The 19,022-nt window shown below is 42.0% G+C and overlaps 1 protein-coding gene across 3 annotated transcripts in view; it reads left to right on the forward strand.

The window, feature by feature from the left end:
- Nucleotides 1-19,022, forward strand: part of LOC133501841 (GTPase HRas) — a 32,142-nt gene that overhangs the window by 5,449 nt on the left and 7,671 nt on the right. For all 3 annotated transcript variants that reach the window (XM_061821914.1, XM_061821915.1, XM_061821913.1), the window contains exons 2-3: nt 17,151-17,398; nt 18,811-18,989. In XM_061821914.1, the coding sequence (XP_061677898.1) occupies nt 17,288-17,398; nt 18,811-18,989 (290 nt within the window). In that variant the 5' untranslated portion in view covers nt 17,151-17,287. The remainder of the gene's footprint in view (nt 1-17,150; nt 17,399-18,810; nt 18,990-19,022) is intronic.

The following is a 19,022-nucleotide window of genomic DNA, read 5'->3' on the forward strand; positions in this document are numbered from 1 at the left end:
GTAGGATGTCTCTGGTGGTGAGGAGAAAGATTTGGAAGACATGAGCAAAGCAGTGAACCAATGTGGTGGAAGCTGAAAAAGGAAGAGTTGTTGTACGGCCTTTCGGGAAGTGGTGTGACAGGCTCTTGGTGGACAGGAGTCTCCAGAAGACTCAACCACTACAGCCAACGTGATCAGAGAAACTAGTTGGGAGTACATGGTGTATCCTCTGATCGGAAAATGGGGAAGGAAACTTGGTTGTGGAACATCAAAGTCCAGGAAATCACACAAGGAAAGATGTTAGCAAAGAAGAAGTGAAACACTGACGGTACTGAAGAGAGGAGAAATGAATACATGATATCAGAGAAGGCGAAGGTAGAGGTGGTCAAGGCCACACAATAGGCATAAAATCGACATGTACGTATGCCATTTTTGACAGTAAAGAGGGAGAAAAAGATCTATACAGGTTGACCAGACACAGGGATAGAGACAGGAACAATGTGCAACAGGTTGTTATTCTGAATGGAGATGGAAATATTGACTCGTACCTGAAATGAGTTGAATAGATGGAAGGATTGAGGAGTTGTTGAATGAGGAAAATGAGAGAGAAGGAAGAATAGAAGAGACAAGTGACATGGACCAGGAATTAGCAACAATTAGTTTGAGAAAATAAGAAAGGCACTAAAAAGGATTAAATTGTAAAGTCAATTACTCCTTATAACATTCCAGTCGAGTTATGGAAGCATCTAGGAGAGTTGACTGTAGAGGTTTTGACCAACTTGTTCAATAGAATTCTAAAGTATGAGAAGATGCCTGAGGAATGGAGGAAACTAAATATTTGGGACCAACCCTAAGCTGCTCCATTGTGTCTTTGTAGATCTACAGAAAACATATTACAGAGTATTTAGAGAGGAACTGTGGTAGTGCATGCTGAAGTCTGGAGTGGCAGAGAAGTTTCTATGAATGGTACAGAACATGTTTGAGGGCAGCTGCAGAGGATGAAGGTGGAGTTGGGACTGTATCAGGCATCAGTCCTGACCCTTTCCTGTTTGCAGTTGTGATGGAAAGAGTGACAAATTAGGTTAGACTGGAATCCCCTTGGACCGTGTTGTAGGCATATGACATTGTTGTTTGCGGTGAAAGCAGGAAGCAGGTGGAGGAACAGTTAAAAAGTTGGAAAAATGCACTGGACAGGAGAGGAATGAAGATTAGCTGAAGTAAGATGGAGTGTCGTACTAGGGCAGCACCATCTATCAGAGACAAATTCCTTGTGTGTTGTTACACACTTGGCCAATAAACCTAATTCTGATTCTAATGTACATGAACGATGGAGGGGGAAGGGTGAGGCTACAGGCACAAGAAAGCGAGGTTGGAGGACTTTACATACTTGGGGTCAACAATCCAGAGCAGTGGTGAATGTAGTAAGGAAGTCAAGAAACCAATCCAAACAGGTTTAAACGGATGGAGCAAGTTGTCAGGTGAGGGAAGACTCTCTGCTCGGATGAAGGGCAACGTTTATAAGAGTGTTGAGGCCAGCCATGATATACAGAGGAGAGACAGTGGCACTAAAGAGACAAAATGATGCAAAGCTGGACGTGGTGGAAATGAAGATGTTAAGGTTCTCTCTAGGAGTGAGTAGGTTGTATATGATTCAAAGCTAGTGATGTAATGCTAACCCTGATATTCATTCACAACAAACTCTCTAAGTATGATGGGTGGGCACGTAAGTTCCAGAGGCAAGCCCTCTGCCAGGAAGAAAGTTTCTCAGCTTCAAGACCCCCGACATGTTGGCCCTTGTCCAGACAAGAGCATGCTGGTTGCAGTTTTTGGTTGCGTTATCACAACATCCTGTTTCGGCTAGGTTGTTTTAGGAATACATGATTATGGCCAAAATGATAATTACAGTTATTTTGATAAATATTGTAATCACGATTATTAATCACTATTATCCCCTTAAGATCAGGAAAACATCTGCACTTTATTACACCCCTTTTGAACAAACAATAGGTCAACAGTTTTCATTGCAAAATAAAACAAAAAGAATAAATTAAAGATTCAAAACTTAAATGATCTAAGAAATTCTAATTTTCCAAGTGTTGCCTGTATTACAATGATATGCTATTAAATGGCAGCACGAAGACTCAGTTGATGAATTGTTGGCCTCACAGTTCTGGCGTCCCGGGTTCAATCCCGGACGCGCCTGTGTGGAGTTTACATGTTCTCCGTGTGCCTGCATGGGTTTCCTCCAGGCAGTCCGGTTTTCTCCCACATTCCAAAAACATGCAACATTAATTGGACACTCTAAATTGCCCCTAGGTATGATTGTGAGTGCGGCTGTTTGTCTCAATGTGCCCTGCGATTGGCTGGCAACCAGTTCAGGATGTACCCTGGCCCCTGCCCGTTGACAGCTGGGATGATGCACTGTCTACATAAGACTTATTCTTAATCTCATTTGTTCTGATTCGAAACAACGAAACGGATGTTGATCTCGTTTTGAGACTCCTCACAATGATGATCCTCATCTCCAATTTTTGATCCACTTTCTTCTCTTGGCATGATTATCTTACATCAGTCCAGAGTGACTGATGCTCCCGCTGCAGGGTGAGCTCGGGACTACTCGCTTATTATTTAGACAGCTTAATAAACCTTTTACCATGCATTTCTACCCCAGTGGTTGGCTATTGGTTGAGAAAGTGCTCCTAATGGAACAGAGCCCACATTTTATATGTATCATTCCCAATCAGGTTAATTTAATCTCAGCAGCCAAAATCATAATCAACATTTTTTTTTGTGCAGCCCATTCAGCAACCAGTTGTAAATAGTGGCAAAATGGGGGAGGTTGGAAAAAGTTAATCTCCAAAAAGGGGGGCACGCCCAAAAAAGTTTGAAAACCCCTGAGCTAAGTGGGAAAAGCAGAGCTGTCAAATGTCATAGAGTGGAGGAGGTGGTGGTGGTGGTGGTTGGAGATGAGGAGGAGTTAGGCATTTGACATTCATTCAAAATCAAGTCACGGAAGCACTAGATCGCTTTGTTTGTTGTCAACCCCAGTGTCAGAGCGATGCTAATTGCTAAGCTATCTTTACATACGGTCCTGAAACTTCGAAACAAATTTGCCGGTGATGATAAATAGTGATAAAGTACATTCATGTATGTAGTCAGCGCTTGTTTGGGTGACTCACATGATGTCATATGAAATCACAGGGGGCTGTCATGGAGTCTTGTATTGGACTGCGATACATCCCCAGAGAGGGTCTCCATACCATTAACGCTCCATCAAATACCTATTATCCTTGTAGTAGGCTTGTGGCTCTGCCAGTATGGATTCTTTAACCAATTAAGAACTTAAATGGAGAGCAGGATGCATACTGAGAGATGACTGTTCTTGCGCTATCCATTTCACGCAGGTTACGTCTTTACCACTGCTCGAATACTATGTTTGTGAAAATTTTGTAAAAATATGAGCAGTTTGTTTAAAAGTTGGATTTTTTTTCCTTGTTTAAATCTCTTAGTGCCATGTCCCTTCTGTTTTAGAGCAATGCCTGACTTTCAATGTAGAGTAGCATGCTTTCCTTGAATTCACCCACTACTCATCAGTTCCCTTCACGAGCACCCTCCTTAAACTGTCATGTAAGATTATCCTCTTGGCTCAGGGAGGGAGTTTAAGGTTTCAAAACCAACTGTTAATTTCCCAAGCTTGAGGTTATAAATAACTCCAAACATAGACGTACTGTTAGTGATCCTTGCTCATGGCACAGCCAGATTTTGGAAGCTGCACATGTAAAAATAAAAACTGTGCATTTTTATATATCAGCAGTATGGATAAAACCTGACTGCATATGCTTGTGAGAAGACATACCGTACAAATATGACCAACTGCTACTTGTTTTTCATAATTTGTCTCATCTTGCAATCTGATGTTGACGTCAAAATGTTATCTTTCATACTGACATTACAGTTAAATTAATTGATCTACGAAAGCAGGAGAGAACAGGTGGGTTTATATCAAGCCTTGTATTCCAATTGTTATCAATTTGAAAGTCCACATCGATCGAAAATACTCATGAACACCTCAGTCAGAATAAACAGGCCCTATCCGAATGGAATTTCACTCGGCTTCACAGGGTTGGAATATTTCTTTTGCTAAATGGATCAGAAGTCAAATTTTGTCATATAAACCGGAATAGTGCTGGGCTGCACTCTGTACACATGCTGTCTTGACTTAAATGTGCAGTGACTACATTGTTTACACATGTACTGTAAATATGCCAGCTTCCTACCAACACTCGTATGCATCGGCGAGTAAGTAAGTTTCTTTCAGCTTGTCATGTTAGGGGTCGCCTCAGCATGACATCTCAGATGAATGCTCATATGTGTTTGGCACAGTTTTTATACCAGATGCCCTTCCTGACGCAACCCCTCCCTGGGAGTGGAGGCCCCAGTGGGATACGAACTCATGACCCCTGGTTTACCAAACCAATGCTCTAACCACTGAGCTATGGGGCCTCTTGACGATCTTTTTAACTACCGACTTGTAAATTGTTTTTATCAAGCTGTTTTAATAGTGTAAAGTATCGTATTTTCCGGACTATACGTCGCTCCAGAGTACAAGTTGCACCAATCATACAATCCATAAAAAATTGAAAAAAAAACCAAATATAAGTCGCATTTTGGGGGGAAATTTAAAAATCCAACACCAAGAACAAATATGTCATTTAAAATTTAAATGATGAACAATTTAAAATGAAAATAGAATAGAGGCAAGAACAGGCTGAATGGTATGCTTACGTTACATGACAGAACTGAGAACGTGCTTGTTATCTTAACATAACATTAAGAGTTATTCTGATAACCTCAGCATAAATAACATAATAAGAAGTTCACCAAAACCATCCGTGTCACTGCAAATACTAAAATCCAGTGAAATCTTCATCCTCAGTGTCACTTCTAAACAAGTCCGCCAACTCCAGAGGTAGACGACGCACCACTTCTTCTACATCGTTTACATCAGACTCATCATCGGTTGCAGTTACAACTAGCCTATTCCAGCCCTTATGAATTCCAAACAGGATGGTTTTGGTTGTCACGGAAGATCATACTTTGTCAAGCCATCCAATGTCTTCCCGGAAAGTTGCATGGTGCATTCATCCGGAAGCTGTGCTATCCATCCGTCATCCGCTGCTCCCACAGCAGGGGTCGGGAACCTCTGGCTCGCGAGCCATACCTGGCTCTTTTGATGGTTGCATAATGGCTCGTGGAGCCCTCATACGGGACATACTGTACATGTGATTTCTGTCATGTGGGCAACGCAAATGACTCAGGGAAGGTTTGTCCTAGTGGGGTTGCCGTAGTTTGGGGCAACGGGCAACGCAAATAATGCAGAGACAGTTTGTCCTAGTGAGATTGCCTTCGTCCACAGGCTTCGGGTTGAACGGTGATGATGTCGAAACAACTACGTAATTATGGAAACGCTTTTGACAAAGGTCACTCAAGGAAAAAATATGAAGATTACCGAAGTTTTCAACAAGAATGGACAGCCTTTGTGGAGAGGGAGGGTTCTGCTGTGTGTCTACATTCACATATGAGGAGTATGCCAAAGCATTCGTCAATGATGTTGCCAGTAAACAGTTGGCCAACTTTGCATAAAAACCAGATGATCAAACGAATAAAAGACATGCCTTTGTCGGCAAGAACCATTCACCATCGCACCATCATGATGGCAAATCAAATTGAATTATGTTCACGATAAACGGACGGAAGTCTCAACGCCTGCATGAAGCTTAATGTAATGACGTATAAAGCACCCCAAGTCGCATTCATGGTAAAAAGTACTTTTGTCATCATTGGTTAGAAACATCATAGCAATATTATTTAAAATAATCTTCACAATATGATTTTCTCTTCAATGGCATTTTTGTTCAGTCCTTCTCAGTTATAAGTTACAGCTAATGTGGAAATGCTGACTTTTCGGAAGTAGTAGGTACAGATACGCGGACCTCTGCATGTCATTTTTAAAGTGGGACTGTCATCCCTGTAAACATTCTAAAATTGATATTGTAATGAAAAATACATATAACAGTATTCACTTCAATGTCTAATTGGAAAAAAAAAAGTGAGCGGAGAGCACGTCATCCATGCACAATGTTGCGCAATTGAGTGTCCCTGAACATCCAAGTGGTCGCCATATTAGTCGCGTCCTCTGTCCTTGACGTCATCGTCACTTCCGCAGTTGAAAACGGGCAGTGCCTGCTACTATCAGGGTTCACATGCGGCCCTAAAAGTCCCTAAAAACCACTAAATTTTCGAAGGTGCATTTAGGGGCTCCTAAAAGTCCTTAAAATCCGCAAAAAAACAGTCAAGCCCCTAAAAAGGCCTTAAATTTAAAAAAAAATCAAAGGGAGGACCTCTCCCGCCAAAATTCTCCCTAAAAAATAAATTAATCTTTTATTTAAAAAAAAAAATAGCGATCCGTCTGGCGTCCAAATCAGCCGGAAATTTTCAACGGAAGTCACCGTGTTGACAACCAGTCGCCATTTTCTCGATATTCCATTGTTTGTTTCCGCGAGTAGGCATTTCACTTCGTCTTCGTTACGACGTAGCGCAGTTCTTTCATCGATCCAACTTATAACACGGGAAAGTGCATTTTTCAAGAAGCTTGGGTTGAAAGTAAGGAGTTTGGGAGCTGGGTTCGTCGAGATCCAAAAGATCGGCACATGTTTTACTGCCATCTGTGCAAGCAGAGTTACCATCTTGAAAAGATGGGCGTCAAAGCGCTGGAGTTGCACTGGAAAAACACGCAGATTTGGCGAAGACTCTCTCATCTTCCGTTGGTATGAATGTATTTCTAAAATATCAAGATAGTGAAGCATCATCTTCAGGCAGTGGTACTAGAAGTGCATGCGCATTAGTGATCGCAAAAAAACGCTTACTTTCATAACCGTTTTTAACCGAACAGCTGTAGCAAAAAACCGGTACCATAGTGGTGTTTACATAATTCACCCGCGGGACCTCGAGTTGGGGTGCGGGGTTCCGCACGGACTGTTTTTGTTGTTGGTCTTCCGGAGTGATGAGTTCACAGAGTTCCCCCCGTTTTGCGAGTAGTGTTTTGATGTGTGTCAATAAAACAAGTTTACTCCCATACTTTGGAGCGTTTCCTCGATGCCATGTTTGATGTTTCTTTGATTTAACTGAATGTTCTTTTGAGTCCAACTTTACTCTAACAGCGAAACTTGAAAAAAGTGGAAATGATGTTGAAAAAATAGCGCAATGTGGAGTACCGGAACCGGAAAAAAAGATTGGAAATTTTAAGCGATCTCGAAAGTCCGATTACGGTTTCGGTCTTTAAAAAAAAAGAAAAAAAAAAAAAACGAAAACTGGTTATTTGTAGCCGGTTGTGATCCCTAATGCGCACCTACAGTTGTCCAGCCAGAAGTCAGGCTTTATGAACGTAGTTCAATACACGAAGACTGACTCGTTAAAGGCAGAGATCGTGTGGACTTTAAAAGTGATCTGCAGCCATTACAGTTACAAATCTTGTGAAAATAATTTGAAAGTGTTTGCAGTCATGTTCCCACACAGTGACATTGCTAAAAACTACCACTGTGGGGAAAGGAAGACTTCATACCTGGCTACATTTGGCATCGCTGCCCACTTTACATCTCTACGGCCTCAAAGCCAAAAAAGCCAGAATAGAGACTGACATATCTACGCTTATTGAGAAGGCTGACCGGCTGTGTGAGGAGGCAGAAGAAAAGAGGAATCTGAGGTTTATCACCGAGGCCAATGCATTCAGTGGCAGAGCAAAGGACAAGAGAGCCACTTTGGCATCTCTGCAGCAACAAATAGAGGAGGCACTGGGTAGGCTCAAGGAGCTCGAGTCTTCTTCTTCTTCTTTTCCTTTCGGCTTGTCCCGTTAGGGGTCGCCACAGCGTGTCATCTTTTGCCATCTTAGCCTATCTCCTGCATCTTCCTCTCTAACCCCAACTGCCCTCATGTCTTCCCTCACCACATCCATAAACCTTCTCTTTGGTCTTCCTCTCGCTCTTTTGCCTGGGAGCGCCATCCTCAGCATCCTTCTACCAATATACTCACTCTCTCGCCTCTGAACATGTCCAAATCATCGAAGTCTGCTCTCTCGAATCTTGTCTCCAAAACATCCAGCTTTGGCTGTCCCTCGAATGAGCTCATTTCTAATCCTATCCAACCTGGTCACTCCGAGCGAGAACCTCAACATCTTCATTTCTGCCACCTCCAGTTCAGCTTCCTGTTGTTTCTTCAGTGCCACCGTCTCTAATCCGTACATCATGGCCGGCCTCACCACTGTTTTGTAAACTTTGCCCTTCATCCTAGCAGACACCCTTCTGTCACATAACACACCAGACACCTTTCGCCAGCTGTTCCAACCTGCTTGGACCCGTTTCTTCACTTCCTGACCACACTCTCCATTGCTCTGTATTGTTGACCCCAAGTATTTGAAGTCGTCCACCCTCGCTATCTCTTCTCCCTGTAGCCTCACTCTTCCCCCTCCACTTTTCTCATTCACGCACATATATTCTGTTTTACTTCGGCTAATCTTCATTCCTCTCCTTTCCAGTGCATGTCTCCATCTTTCCAATTGTTCCTCTGCATGCTCCCTGCTTTCACTGCATATGACAATATCATCTGCGAACATCATGGTCCAAGGGGATTCCAGTCTAACCTCATCTGTCAGCCTATCCATTACCACTGCAAACAGGAAGGGGCTCAGAGCTGATCCCTGATGCAGTCCCACCTCCACCTTAAATTCCTCTGTCACACCTAAGGCACACCTCACCATTGTTCTGCTGCCATCATGCATGTCCTGTACTATTTTAACATACTTCTCTGCCACACCAGACCTACGCATGCAGTACCACAGTTCCTCTCTTGGTACTCTGTCATAGGCTTTCTCTAGATCCACAAAGACACAATGTAGCTCCTTCTGACCTTCTCTGTACTTTTCCACGAGCATCCTCAAGGCAAATAATGCATCTGTGGTACTCTTTCTAGGCATGAAACCATACTGTTGCTCGCAGATACTTACTTCTGTCCTGAGTCTAGCCTCCACTACTCTTTCCCATAACTTCATTGTGTGGCTCATCAACTTTATTCCTCTATAGTTCCCACAGCTCTGAACATCCCCTTTGTTCTTAAAAATGGGAACTAGAACACTTTTCCTCCATTCTTCAGGCATCTTTTCGCCCGCTAGTATTCTGTTGAATAAGTTGGTCAAAAACTCCACAGCCATCTCTCCAAATTGCTTCCATACCTCTACCGGTATGTCATCAGGACCAACTGCCTTTCCATTTTTCATCCTTTGTAGTGCCTTTCTGACTTCCCCCTTAGTAATCATTTCCACTTCCTGGTCCTTCACTCTTGCCTCTTCAACTCTTCCTTCTCTCTCATTTTCTTCATTCATCAACTTCTCAAAGTATTCTTTCCATCTATTTAGTACACTACCGGCACCAGTCAACACATTTCCATCTCTATCCTTAATCACCCTGACCTGCTGCACATCCTTCCCATCTCTATCCCTCTGTCTGGCCAACCTGTAGAGATCCTTTTCTCCTTCTTTCGTGTCCAACCTGGTGTACATGTCTTCATATGCCTCTTGTTTAGCCTTTGCCACCTCTACCTTTGCCCTACGTCGCATCTCGATGTACTCCTTTTGCCTCTCCTCAGTCCTCTCAGTATCCCACTTCTTCTTCGCTAATCTCTTTCCTTGTATGACTCCCTGTATTTTGGGGTTCCACCACCAAGTCTCCTTCTCCCCTTTCCTACCAGATGACACACCAAGTACTCTCCTGCCTGTCTCTCTGATCACCTTGGCTGTCGTCGTCCAGTCTTCCGGGAGCTTCGGTTGTCCATCGAGAGCCTGTCTCACCTCTTTCCGGAAGGCCGCACAACATTCTTCCTTTCTCAGCTTCCACCACATGGTTCTCTGCTCTACCTTTGTCTTCTTAATCTTCCTACCCACCACCAGAATCATCCTACATACTACCATCCTATGCTGTCGAGCTACACTCTCCCCTACCACTACTTTACAGTCAGTAACCTCCTTCAGATTACATCGTCTGCACAAAATATAATCTACCTGCGTGGTTCTACCTCCGCTCTTGTAGGTCACTATATGTTCCTCCCTCTTCTGGAAATAAGTGTTCACTACAGCCATCTCCATCCTTTTTGCAAAGTCCACCACCATCTGCCCTTCAAAGTTCCTTTCATGGATGCCGTACTTACCCATCACTTCTTCATCGCCCCTGTTTCCTTTACCAATATGTCCATTACAATCTGCACCAATCACAACTCTCTCGCTGTCTGGGATGCTCAGAACTACTTCATCTAGTTCCTTCCAGAATTTCTCTTTCAACTCTAGGTCACATCCTACCTGTGGTGCATAGCCGCTAACCACATTATACATAACACCCTCAATTTCAAATTTTAGTCTCATCACTCGATCTGATACTCTTTTAACCTCCAAGACATTCTTAGCCAGCTCTTCCTTTAAAATAACCCCTACTCCATTTCTCTTCCCATCTACTCCGTGGTAGAATAATTTAAACCCTGCTCCCAAACTTCTAGCCTTACTACCTTTCCACCTGCTCTCTTGGATGCACAGAATATCAACCTTTCTCCTAATCATCATGTCAACCAACTCCTGTGCTTTTCCTGTCATAGTCCCAACATTCAAAGTCCCTACACTCAGTTGTAGGCTCTGTGCATTCCTCTTTTTCTTCTGACGCTGGATCCGGTTTCCCCCTCTTCTTTGTCTTCGACCCACAGTAGCTGAATTTCCACCGACGCCCTGCAGGTTAGCAGTGCCGGGGGCGGGCGTTGTTAACCCGGGCCACGACCGATCCGGTATGGGATTCTTTAGATGAACGCTCATATTTGTTTGGCACAGTTTTTACGCCGGATGCCCTTCCTGACGCAACCCTCTGCATTTATCCGGGCTTGGGACCGGCCTACAGATTGCACTGGTTTGTGCCCCCATAGGGCTGCATTTCAAGGAGCTCGAGTAGGGGTGCTAAAACAGACATCAGTAGAAGACATTTGTGTATATAGTTGCAATTGTAGTTAGAATCTGTTTTTCTGTATACTGTTATGTGAAGACGTTGACAATGGTCATATCAATGAGAACTACCACAAGGGGCGACAGGTGATCACTGTCACAGGTACTGAGGTACTGGAACATTTGATGAACCAAGAACGGTTGATGGCACCATTGGGTAAGTCTTTTTTCCTTACTCTTGATTTCCCACGATAGCCCTAAATTTTTCGTGTCAGCCCCTAAGAATGCGCCTAAAAAGCCCTTAAATTTTTTGGGTCAGACTGAGTATGAACCCTGTACTATAGAAGCTGAACAACGGAGATATTCGGATTTTTCCGACACCCCTTCTGACACCGAAGCTCTTTTGGAAAAGGACAACACCACACAACCGAGTAAAGTTACTGGGGCAATATTACACTATTTCGAGCCCTCATGGCAATATTATAATGTTGATTGTTTCGAGCCATATTCAGATGATATGGGATCACGGGCAAACCGCATCCCCGTCCGATCCACTTCCGCGTCGGAGATGAGCCATCGCGGCTGGTGTGGCTTATGACAGAGATGAGCAGTGCTGCTTTAGGGGGGTGCTCACAGATGCCGCAGTACTGAGCAACACAGTCGACACATTTCATTCGCGGATCTTTAGTTACGTTATGGGAGAGACCGATTACGTGGTCCGCCCCAAACTATTATTTTTTTTAGTAGCTGTATACACACCTACCTGTTATTTGGAACCCACGAAGCTCTCGTCCTCTGCACCCGTGCAATCCATTTTTCACAACGAACAGGGTCTCTTTCAAACTTATGACTCTCTCCCGAGTGTTCAAGCAATGTCCAGCAATGTAATGAGCTGGCATTTTGGCTAACACGAAGGAACAACGACCTATCTTCCCGGAGGTAAATCTAATGGCAACAAACGAGTCCACGAGGGGGCGCCGTTGTCCTTTACGTCACTTCCTGCTTCTTCTCGAAAACAAATCCCTGAGAGGATTTTCATGGCGGGAGTTACAAAAAGCTGTATACGTCAAAATCATGTTTTGTGGGTGGAAAAAACACATGTGACCATATTGGTTGTGCGTTTTTCATTAATAATATCCCAAAAATCATCCATTTCATGACAGGCCCACTTTAAAATCAACAATTAATTTTATACCATAGACTGGCTTATCATCACTGTTTTGATTATTAAGAAGAAAGGACCATCGTAATGATCATCCCAAAACTTTTAATTAGTAAACTCCTGTCAAACGTTACCCAGTGTTTAGACTCAAACAGCTCTGTTCTGTTTTTTGATTCAAAATTCAAAAATAATCATGTTATTTACATCCATCCATACATTTTCTAGACCACATATCCTCAAAAGCGTCACAGGTGGGTTAGAGACAATCCCAGTCATCTTTAGGCGGGAAGCGAAGTACACCCAGAACTGGTCGCCAGCCAATCGCAGGGCACATAAAAACACACAAATTGCACTAATATTAACACCTCCGGGCAATTTAGAGTCATCATTTAAACTACCACGCATGTTTTTACGGAGTACCTGGAGAAATCCTACACAGGGTGGGGAAAATTAGCAAATTCCTCACAGGTGGGACCAGGATTTGAACCCCACTCCTCACAACTGTGAGGCTGATGTGCTAACCAGTCGTCCTGATATTTACAAAATTGTTTTAATGAAAAATTCCTTAGCCCGTTCTTATGTTACGCTTACTTTTTAAGACACTAGAGGTATATTGGGACCTGAAGCAACCAGAGCATAACCATTGTTTAGATAGAAGTATTAAGTTAAGGAAAAACTGTGCATTTTCTACTCGTGGGATGACGTGTTAGAACAACGATGTGCTGATTATCATCTCATGTGGAGGTGTCACCCATTGATACACCAGCCTAGGAACCAGGTCTACGTAAGACCATACTGACGAGTGTCTCAAAAAAACGCAACAGCATCTCTCAAAATTATTAAGTTTTCCATTCATCTTCATGTATTATTTATCAGCTGCAAACATGGCCTAGTTTGAGAGGAGATAGCAAGGCTGTTTGGTTTCCTGCCCCCAATCCTCCATCAGGCATCGCTCTGTTGAATTTGCAATTTCAACTGTCAGTTACATCCACTTGGTAGGTGTTCACTTTCGATTCAGTGTGGTGGGTATGCATAAACATTTGTGTCAATTCAGATTATGGTGGTATCACTGTTCACATGGAACCCCTCTACAGTTAGGTAATTTCTACTTAATCCCGAGAAATATTTTTCTTTTACAATCTTTGCTACCTTAGTATCTGATTGTTAATGCAAATAGTTAAAGTAGTATTTTTAGTAGTGACAAATTAAGCATTTTTAGCATTTATCGGGACATAAATTATGGCCTTTTTTTATGCTCTCAAAATAAACTGTACCGAATGTCCTCTTAATCTACTCCCTATCTGTTGTGTATGCATTTTAACATATCTGAATTTACAGTATGTTTACCTGAATATAAAGGTGTTCCATCGTCTATACACTACTATTGCCTTGACACAACTCTTTGACTCTTATCAGCAGACACCTCATCAATAAACATTGATAACCCAGTTCTATTGGCAGCCAGACATTTCTATGCCTTTCTGTGCCTCCATCACTTTTATCATATGATCTACAATGCCTGCTATGTTCCTTTCTCACCCTGGTGCACGTTTGGTCTCATCTTATTTGCACAAAATTGTCGACTTTCAAAATGACACGTCTTCCTTTGATAATACTAGATTATATAGTGGGTGGCACGGTGAACAACTGGTTAGAGCATCTGCCTCACAGTTGTGAGGACTGGGGTTAAAATCCCATTCCCAGGGTTCATGTGAAGTTTACATGTTCTCCCCATGCTTATGTGGTTTTTCTCCTGGAACTGGTTGCAAACCACTCACAGGGCATATAGAGACAAACAACAATTTACACTCACAATCACACCAATGAGCAATTTAGAGTCTGTTGTCTGTTTTTGAGATGTGGGAGGAAACCGAAGTACTTGGAGAAAACCCACAGAGTTACGGGTAGAACATGAAAACTCCATACACGCGGGATTTGCGCTCTGTTCATCAGAACTGCGAGGCAGACGCTCTAACCAGATGTTCCAATGTGCTGTGGAGATTATATAGTTTATTTAGCCATCTTTGCAGTCTTTGCACTTACTTCTGTTGACGTGTCGTGAAAATAGAAGTACATTAACAATTACTTAAAGACAAGCATCCAAATACTTATACTGTTTATGCCTATAAATAAATGTTTTGCCAAAGCATGAAGCTTCTAAACTCATCTTCCTGTTATCCCCATTAGATCAGTGCAGGCCTCCGCTGACATTATTTGTTTTCTGAGCCACCTGTTCCTCTAGCAACAGTTTGATGATGTGAGGCTCTATTGCTGCAGTTTAATGGCTGCCCTGAGTTCTGACTTTCTGTCAATCATTAATTAACATCAGTGAGCATGGCATAGCTGATCTTAACCTGCTTGACATGAGGGTTATTCAAGATAAACCACAATGTTAGCTATGCTGAAGCCCACGCGCCCTCCTATATTCTTGAAACTCAAGGTGATAGTCACTACAAATTTGCAAAATTAAGATTTTATGTATTCACATGCACAGGTACATGCATACATAAAATCATTAAATCATTAATCAATAGTTAAGTCAACAAGTAGTTCAACACAATCCCTTTCGCTCACAGGCCACAATCTCATCCACATAACACAGCTGCCTCCATGTAGTTGATGTACTGTAGTAATTCCCATGCAATCAATCAAAGTTGGTGCTCTGTGGATGGTACTAAAAGAGCATGTGAAATGAACTGTGGCTCTCATTCTGGCACTGATTCCACCCTCATGCAATTCATGCTTGGCTGTGTTTTTCATTTCAAAAGTCCTTCAAAACTTTCAGACGCAATTGTTGATGGGAATTCCGTTATACCTACAAGTTTTGAGAGACTAGAAAAACAACACTAAACAGCCATCTTCCCCATCCCGAGTGTATTTCTTTGTCCCAGTAAAACCTCTGAGCGTTTCTCTGTTATTCTCACCGTGGAACAGAGAAATTACATGGAGTAAAACGGCTTGCTGTAAAATTGACATAAATGAAGGAGGTGTTTCTGGAAACGTTATTTTCTTTCATATTTTGTGTGTGTGCTGAACTTCCAATGTTTGTGTTTTGCTGAGGCGGTTGATAGGCAATGATTCATTAATGAGTCATGTACTGTGATGTGCTTAATTTTATTGGCCAATGTTTACGTGTTCTTGTACCATCCCTCCATTTCTATCACCATCCATCCATTTTCTGTGGCGTTTGTCCTCATTTGGGTTCTGAGTGAGCTGTGGCCAATTTCAGATGACTTGATATATAGCATTAGTTCAGGGCGTACCCTGCCTCCTGCCCAAAGATAGCTGGGATAGGCTCCTGCACTCCCGCGAACCTCGTGAGGATAAGTGGCTTGGATAATGGATGGATTGGGGATATATATATATATACACACACAAGAAAATATTCTTCAGATACAATGTTATAGTCAGTACATTGTCAAAATGCTTTTATCAAAAAGGGATCTGTGATGGAGTTAAATAAAAGGACGATATGCCCTAAAAAGTTGCAAAGATTCAGTGATTTTCCTCTCGTAAATCCTAGTGAGACATTATTCCCATGACTGTAGTGCCTTGTCAATCATCATGATCCTTATGTACAGTATGTCAAACTGTGACTGTAACCACGGGGTTGCTCGGGGCCCCCGTCAGACTGAGCGTGCAGTTGGCCATTCCTTACTGGCCCTAACTTGTATATGATGTAATCTTGCTAAACCTCCATGGGAGCTTCTCCTCTTTGTAGCACTGAATCATGTACCATCATGCCTGTTTTCAGGTCATTTTCAGGTGATTGAATTAGTATGTTTGTGGTAAATTCCAACAGACTGAGAAACTTGTTGCCACTGTGTGTAACAGCTATACCTCCATGATTCCTCCGTCTACATTCTTATTTCATCACTAGAGCAAACAATTTTTACAAAGGATTTTGAATAAATTTTGTCTACGATTGGTTAGTGAGGAAAGGTCAGCCAAATGGCAGAGCATATTTTTGATAAATCACACTTTTGTCTTCAAGTTATTGGTGTACACAATAGAAATACAGTGGAACCTCCAAAGTCATCACACAATTCATTCATTGACACTGGTATGCCTCCAATCTTCGATCCACCCCTACATCCCCGCAAAAGCCAAATAACCAATTAAAATAAAATTTGTTCCTTAGATTCTAAAAACTTTGATTGTACATTTTGTGTGTTTCCTCACTTTTGAACACAGCCCAATTTCATTCTTGGAAGGTTACACATTATATCCCAAAATATTGAATTTGTTTCATTATCACCATCTTCCTTCATTTTTATCAATCAAACAGGTATGTACATTTTGTCATTTGAATAAGATGATCTTAAAAATTGTACACATATATTTCCTGAAGTACAGTATATCGCTTTTGGCACATCATATGTTTTGTGATATCTAAACATTTAAAAAGAGAGGAGAAAAAGATTGTTCTCATTGACTATATTAAAATGTTCTGTATATTTTTTATGTTCTCTTCCCGGTGTATATTTTTGCTTTTAAACAAGTGATGGATATTTTTCCTTCAACGCCACCATATATGTCATAATTTCCCTAAAATGTAAATTAGAAACTGTATAAACAAGTCTCCCGTGTATGTACTATATAAATAAAGAACAAAAATAGTATAGATATAATCCTAAATTTAGGAATAGCAGTCTCACAGGATTGTGAATTCCTAAAGATCTCCTTTTGTCACATTCCTTTTTCTGTCCTCTCACACTGAGCAGGAGAGAGTCTCTGAGTGCCTTCAGCACATTTTATTCCTCTGTGAGGATCCTACCCTACTCTCTCTCTTTCTCTCTCCCCCCCTCTCTCTGTCACTCATATCTTCATTGACTTCTAATGGTAATATCTGCCATCTCTGTCACCAATCATAGGTAATGATTTAAAAATGTTTAAACGTTTTAAATGTCCCCTGTTGCTAATGTGCATTGTTTTTCACTACTAAATGGAAGCCTGTCTCTGTTTGCTTTTTCTTCTCTACAGCTGCAGCAGCAGCGTGAGTGTGTGTGTGTGTGTGTGTGTGTGTGTGTGTGGTGTGTGTGTGTGTGTGTGTGTGTGTGTGTGCGTGTGTGTGCGTCTGTGTGTCTGTGTGTCTGTGTCTGTGAGCCACAGCGACAAAGATGACCGAGTATAAACTGGTGGTGGTGGGAGCTGGAGGCGTGGGCAAGAGTGCACTCACCATCCAACTCATCCAGAACCACTTTGTGGATGAATATGACCCCACTATAGAGGTACAATTGTTTATGTTTTTGTCACTACATATATTACATATTCCCACTGGAATATTGAGCAAGATGTTAGCGTGACATCCAAACTAATAATATACAATTACCGTGTTAGTCATACTAGTGGTGTACGTTCCTTCTGATTTCAAGCATTTACTTGTCTGATGAATTCATCTAGATGACAGAAAAAAAAAGTTACATTTATCCATCCATTCATCCATCCATCCATCCATCCATCATCTGAGCCGCTTCTCATCAGAAGGATTGTCGGAGTGCTGGAGCAAAATGTTTTTTTCAAATTCAAGACATGGGTATATGCCTTACTGATGCACAAAAGGAACAATCAGGGATGATTGGTTGTAATTGCTTTGCCATTTTACTGCATGACAGACTGACTCAGTTGTTAGCGTTAAACTACTTGTCTAACTTTACAACTTAATTTTGCGACATTAATTTTTTCATCAGCTGGTTTCATGAGCATTTATAAAGGGTTCTATCCCCACATCGAATACATCCTCCTTAGCCTAGCAAAGTTGCTTAAATTTGGCAGTGGGCCACGGCTTGTTGTGATTGAACGTGCAAAATGATTTTTTAGGTACATGCACCTATTCATTGAAACTGATAGCTTGCAACAGTGTCTGTATAGTCATTCAGGCAGCCCGTTGAATTTTCAAAGACACTCCAGTCTGTGCAGTCTAAACAGCTTTGAAGTTCTATCTTCATTGGTCCACTTGTTGAGTTTTCATCGTAGACCTTCGTGCACTTAAATTCTTGCCTGCATGTTGCTTTTAGGTGAATTAAGTAGTGATTAGATGAGCCAAGAGCTGCAGGAAGTATGCATTGCTTAGTGTAGGATAGCAGCGGTCTAAAATATTTTCCCTGGTAGGACAGTCGATGTCTTGCATGTAATTAGGGAATTCATGGTTGAGTTTACCTATGCTTAAGTCCCCAAGGATAATGAGGCGTGACTCTGGGCTTTTTTTCTACTTCGTTTAGCGAGCGTTTGCTGTGTGGTGTGTGTGTTAGTTTGAGGAGAAACGTAAATACCGGCGATAATGAAAGATGCAAACTCACGCAGGGGGTAGAATGACTTACAGTTCAAATAGAGCGACGTCCAAATCTGGGCTGCAATGTGTGCTGAGCTACGTGATGTCTGTACACAATTTTCCGTTGAAATAGTAACATATCCCACCGCCTTTTGTTTTCTTCAATAACTCTGTGATATAGTCTGCCAGGTAAAGATGGAAACCAGGAAGCAAAAAAGCAAGAAAAAGGAATACAAAGTGACATCTTCAATGCTGACATCTTGTGTTTCGTGTCTGATCTTTAATGCAATTTCAGAGATCATGACTTAAAAGCTCAAGGAAAAGGCATTGCTGTGTTTTAACAAAATGGAATTTTGTATTTATGTTTTGCAGGACTCGTACAGGAAACAGGTTGTGATTGATGGAGAAACCTGCTTGCTGGACATCCTGGATACTGCAGGTCAGGAGGAATACAGCGCAATGAGAGACCAGTACATGAGGACAGGGGAGGGGTTCCTCTGCGTGTTCGCTATCAACAACACTAAGTCGTTTGAGGACATTCATCAATACAGGTGTGAGACGTTTGCCAGGCAAATTCTGAATTT

This window comes from Syngnathoides biaculeatus, chromosome 6 (assembly GCF_019802595.1).
Source record: "Syngnathoides biaculeatus isolate LvHL_M chromosome 6, ASM1980259v1, whole genome shotgun sequence".
Taxonomy (NCBI): domain Eukaryota; kingdom Metazoa; phylum Chordata; class Actinopteri; order Syngnathiformes; family Syngnathidae; genus Syngnathoides; species Syngnathoides biaculeatus.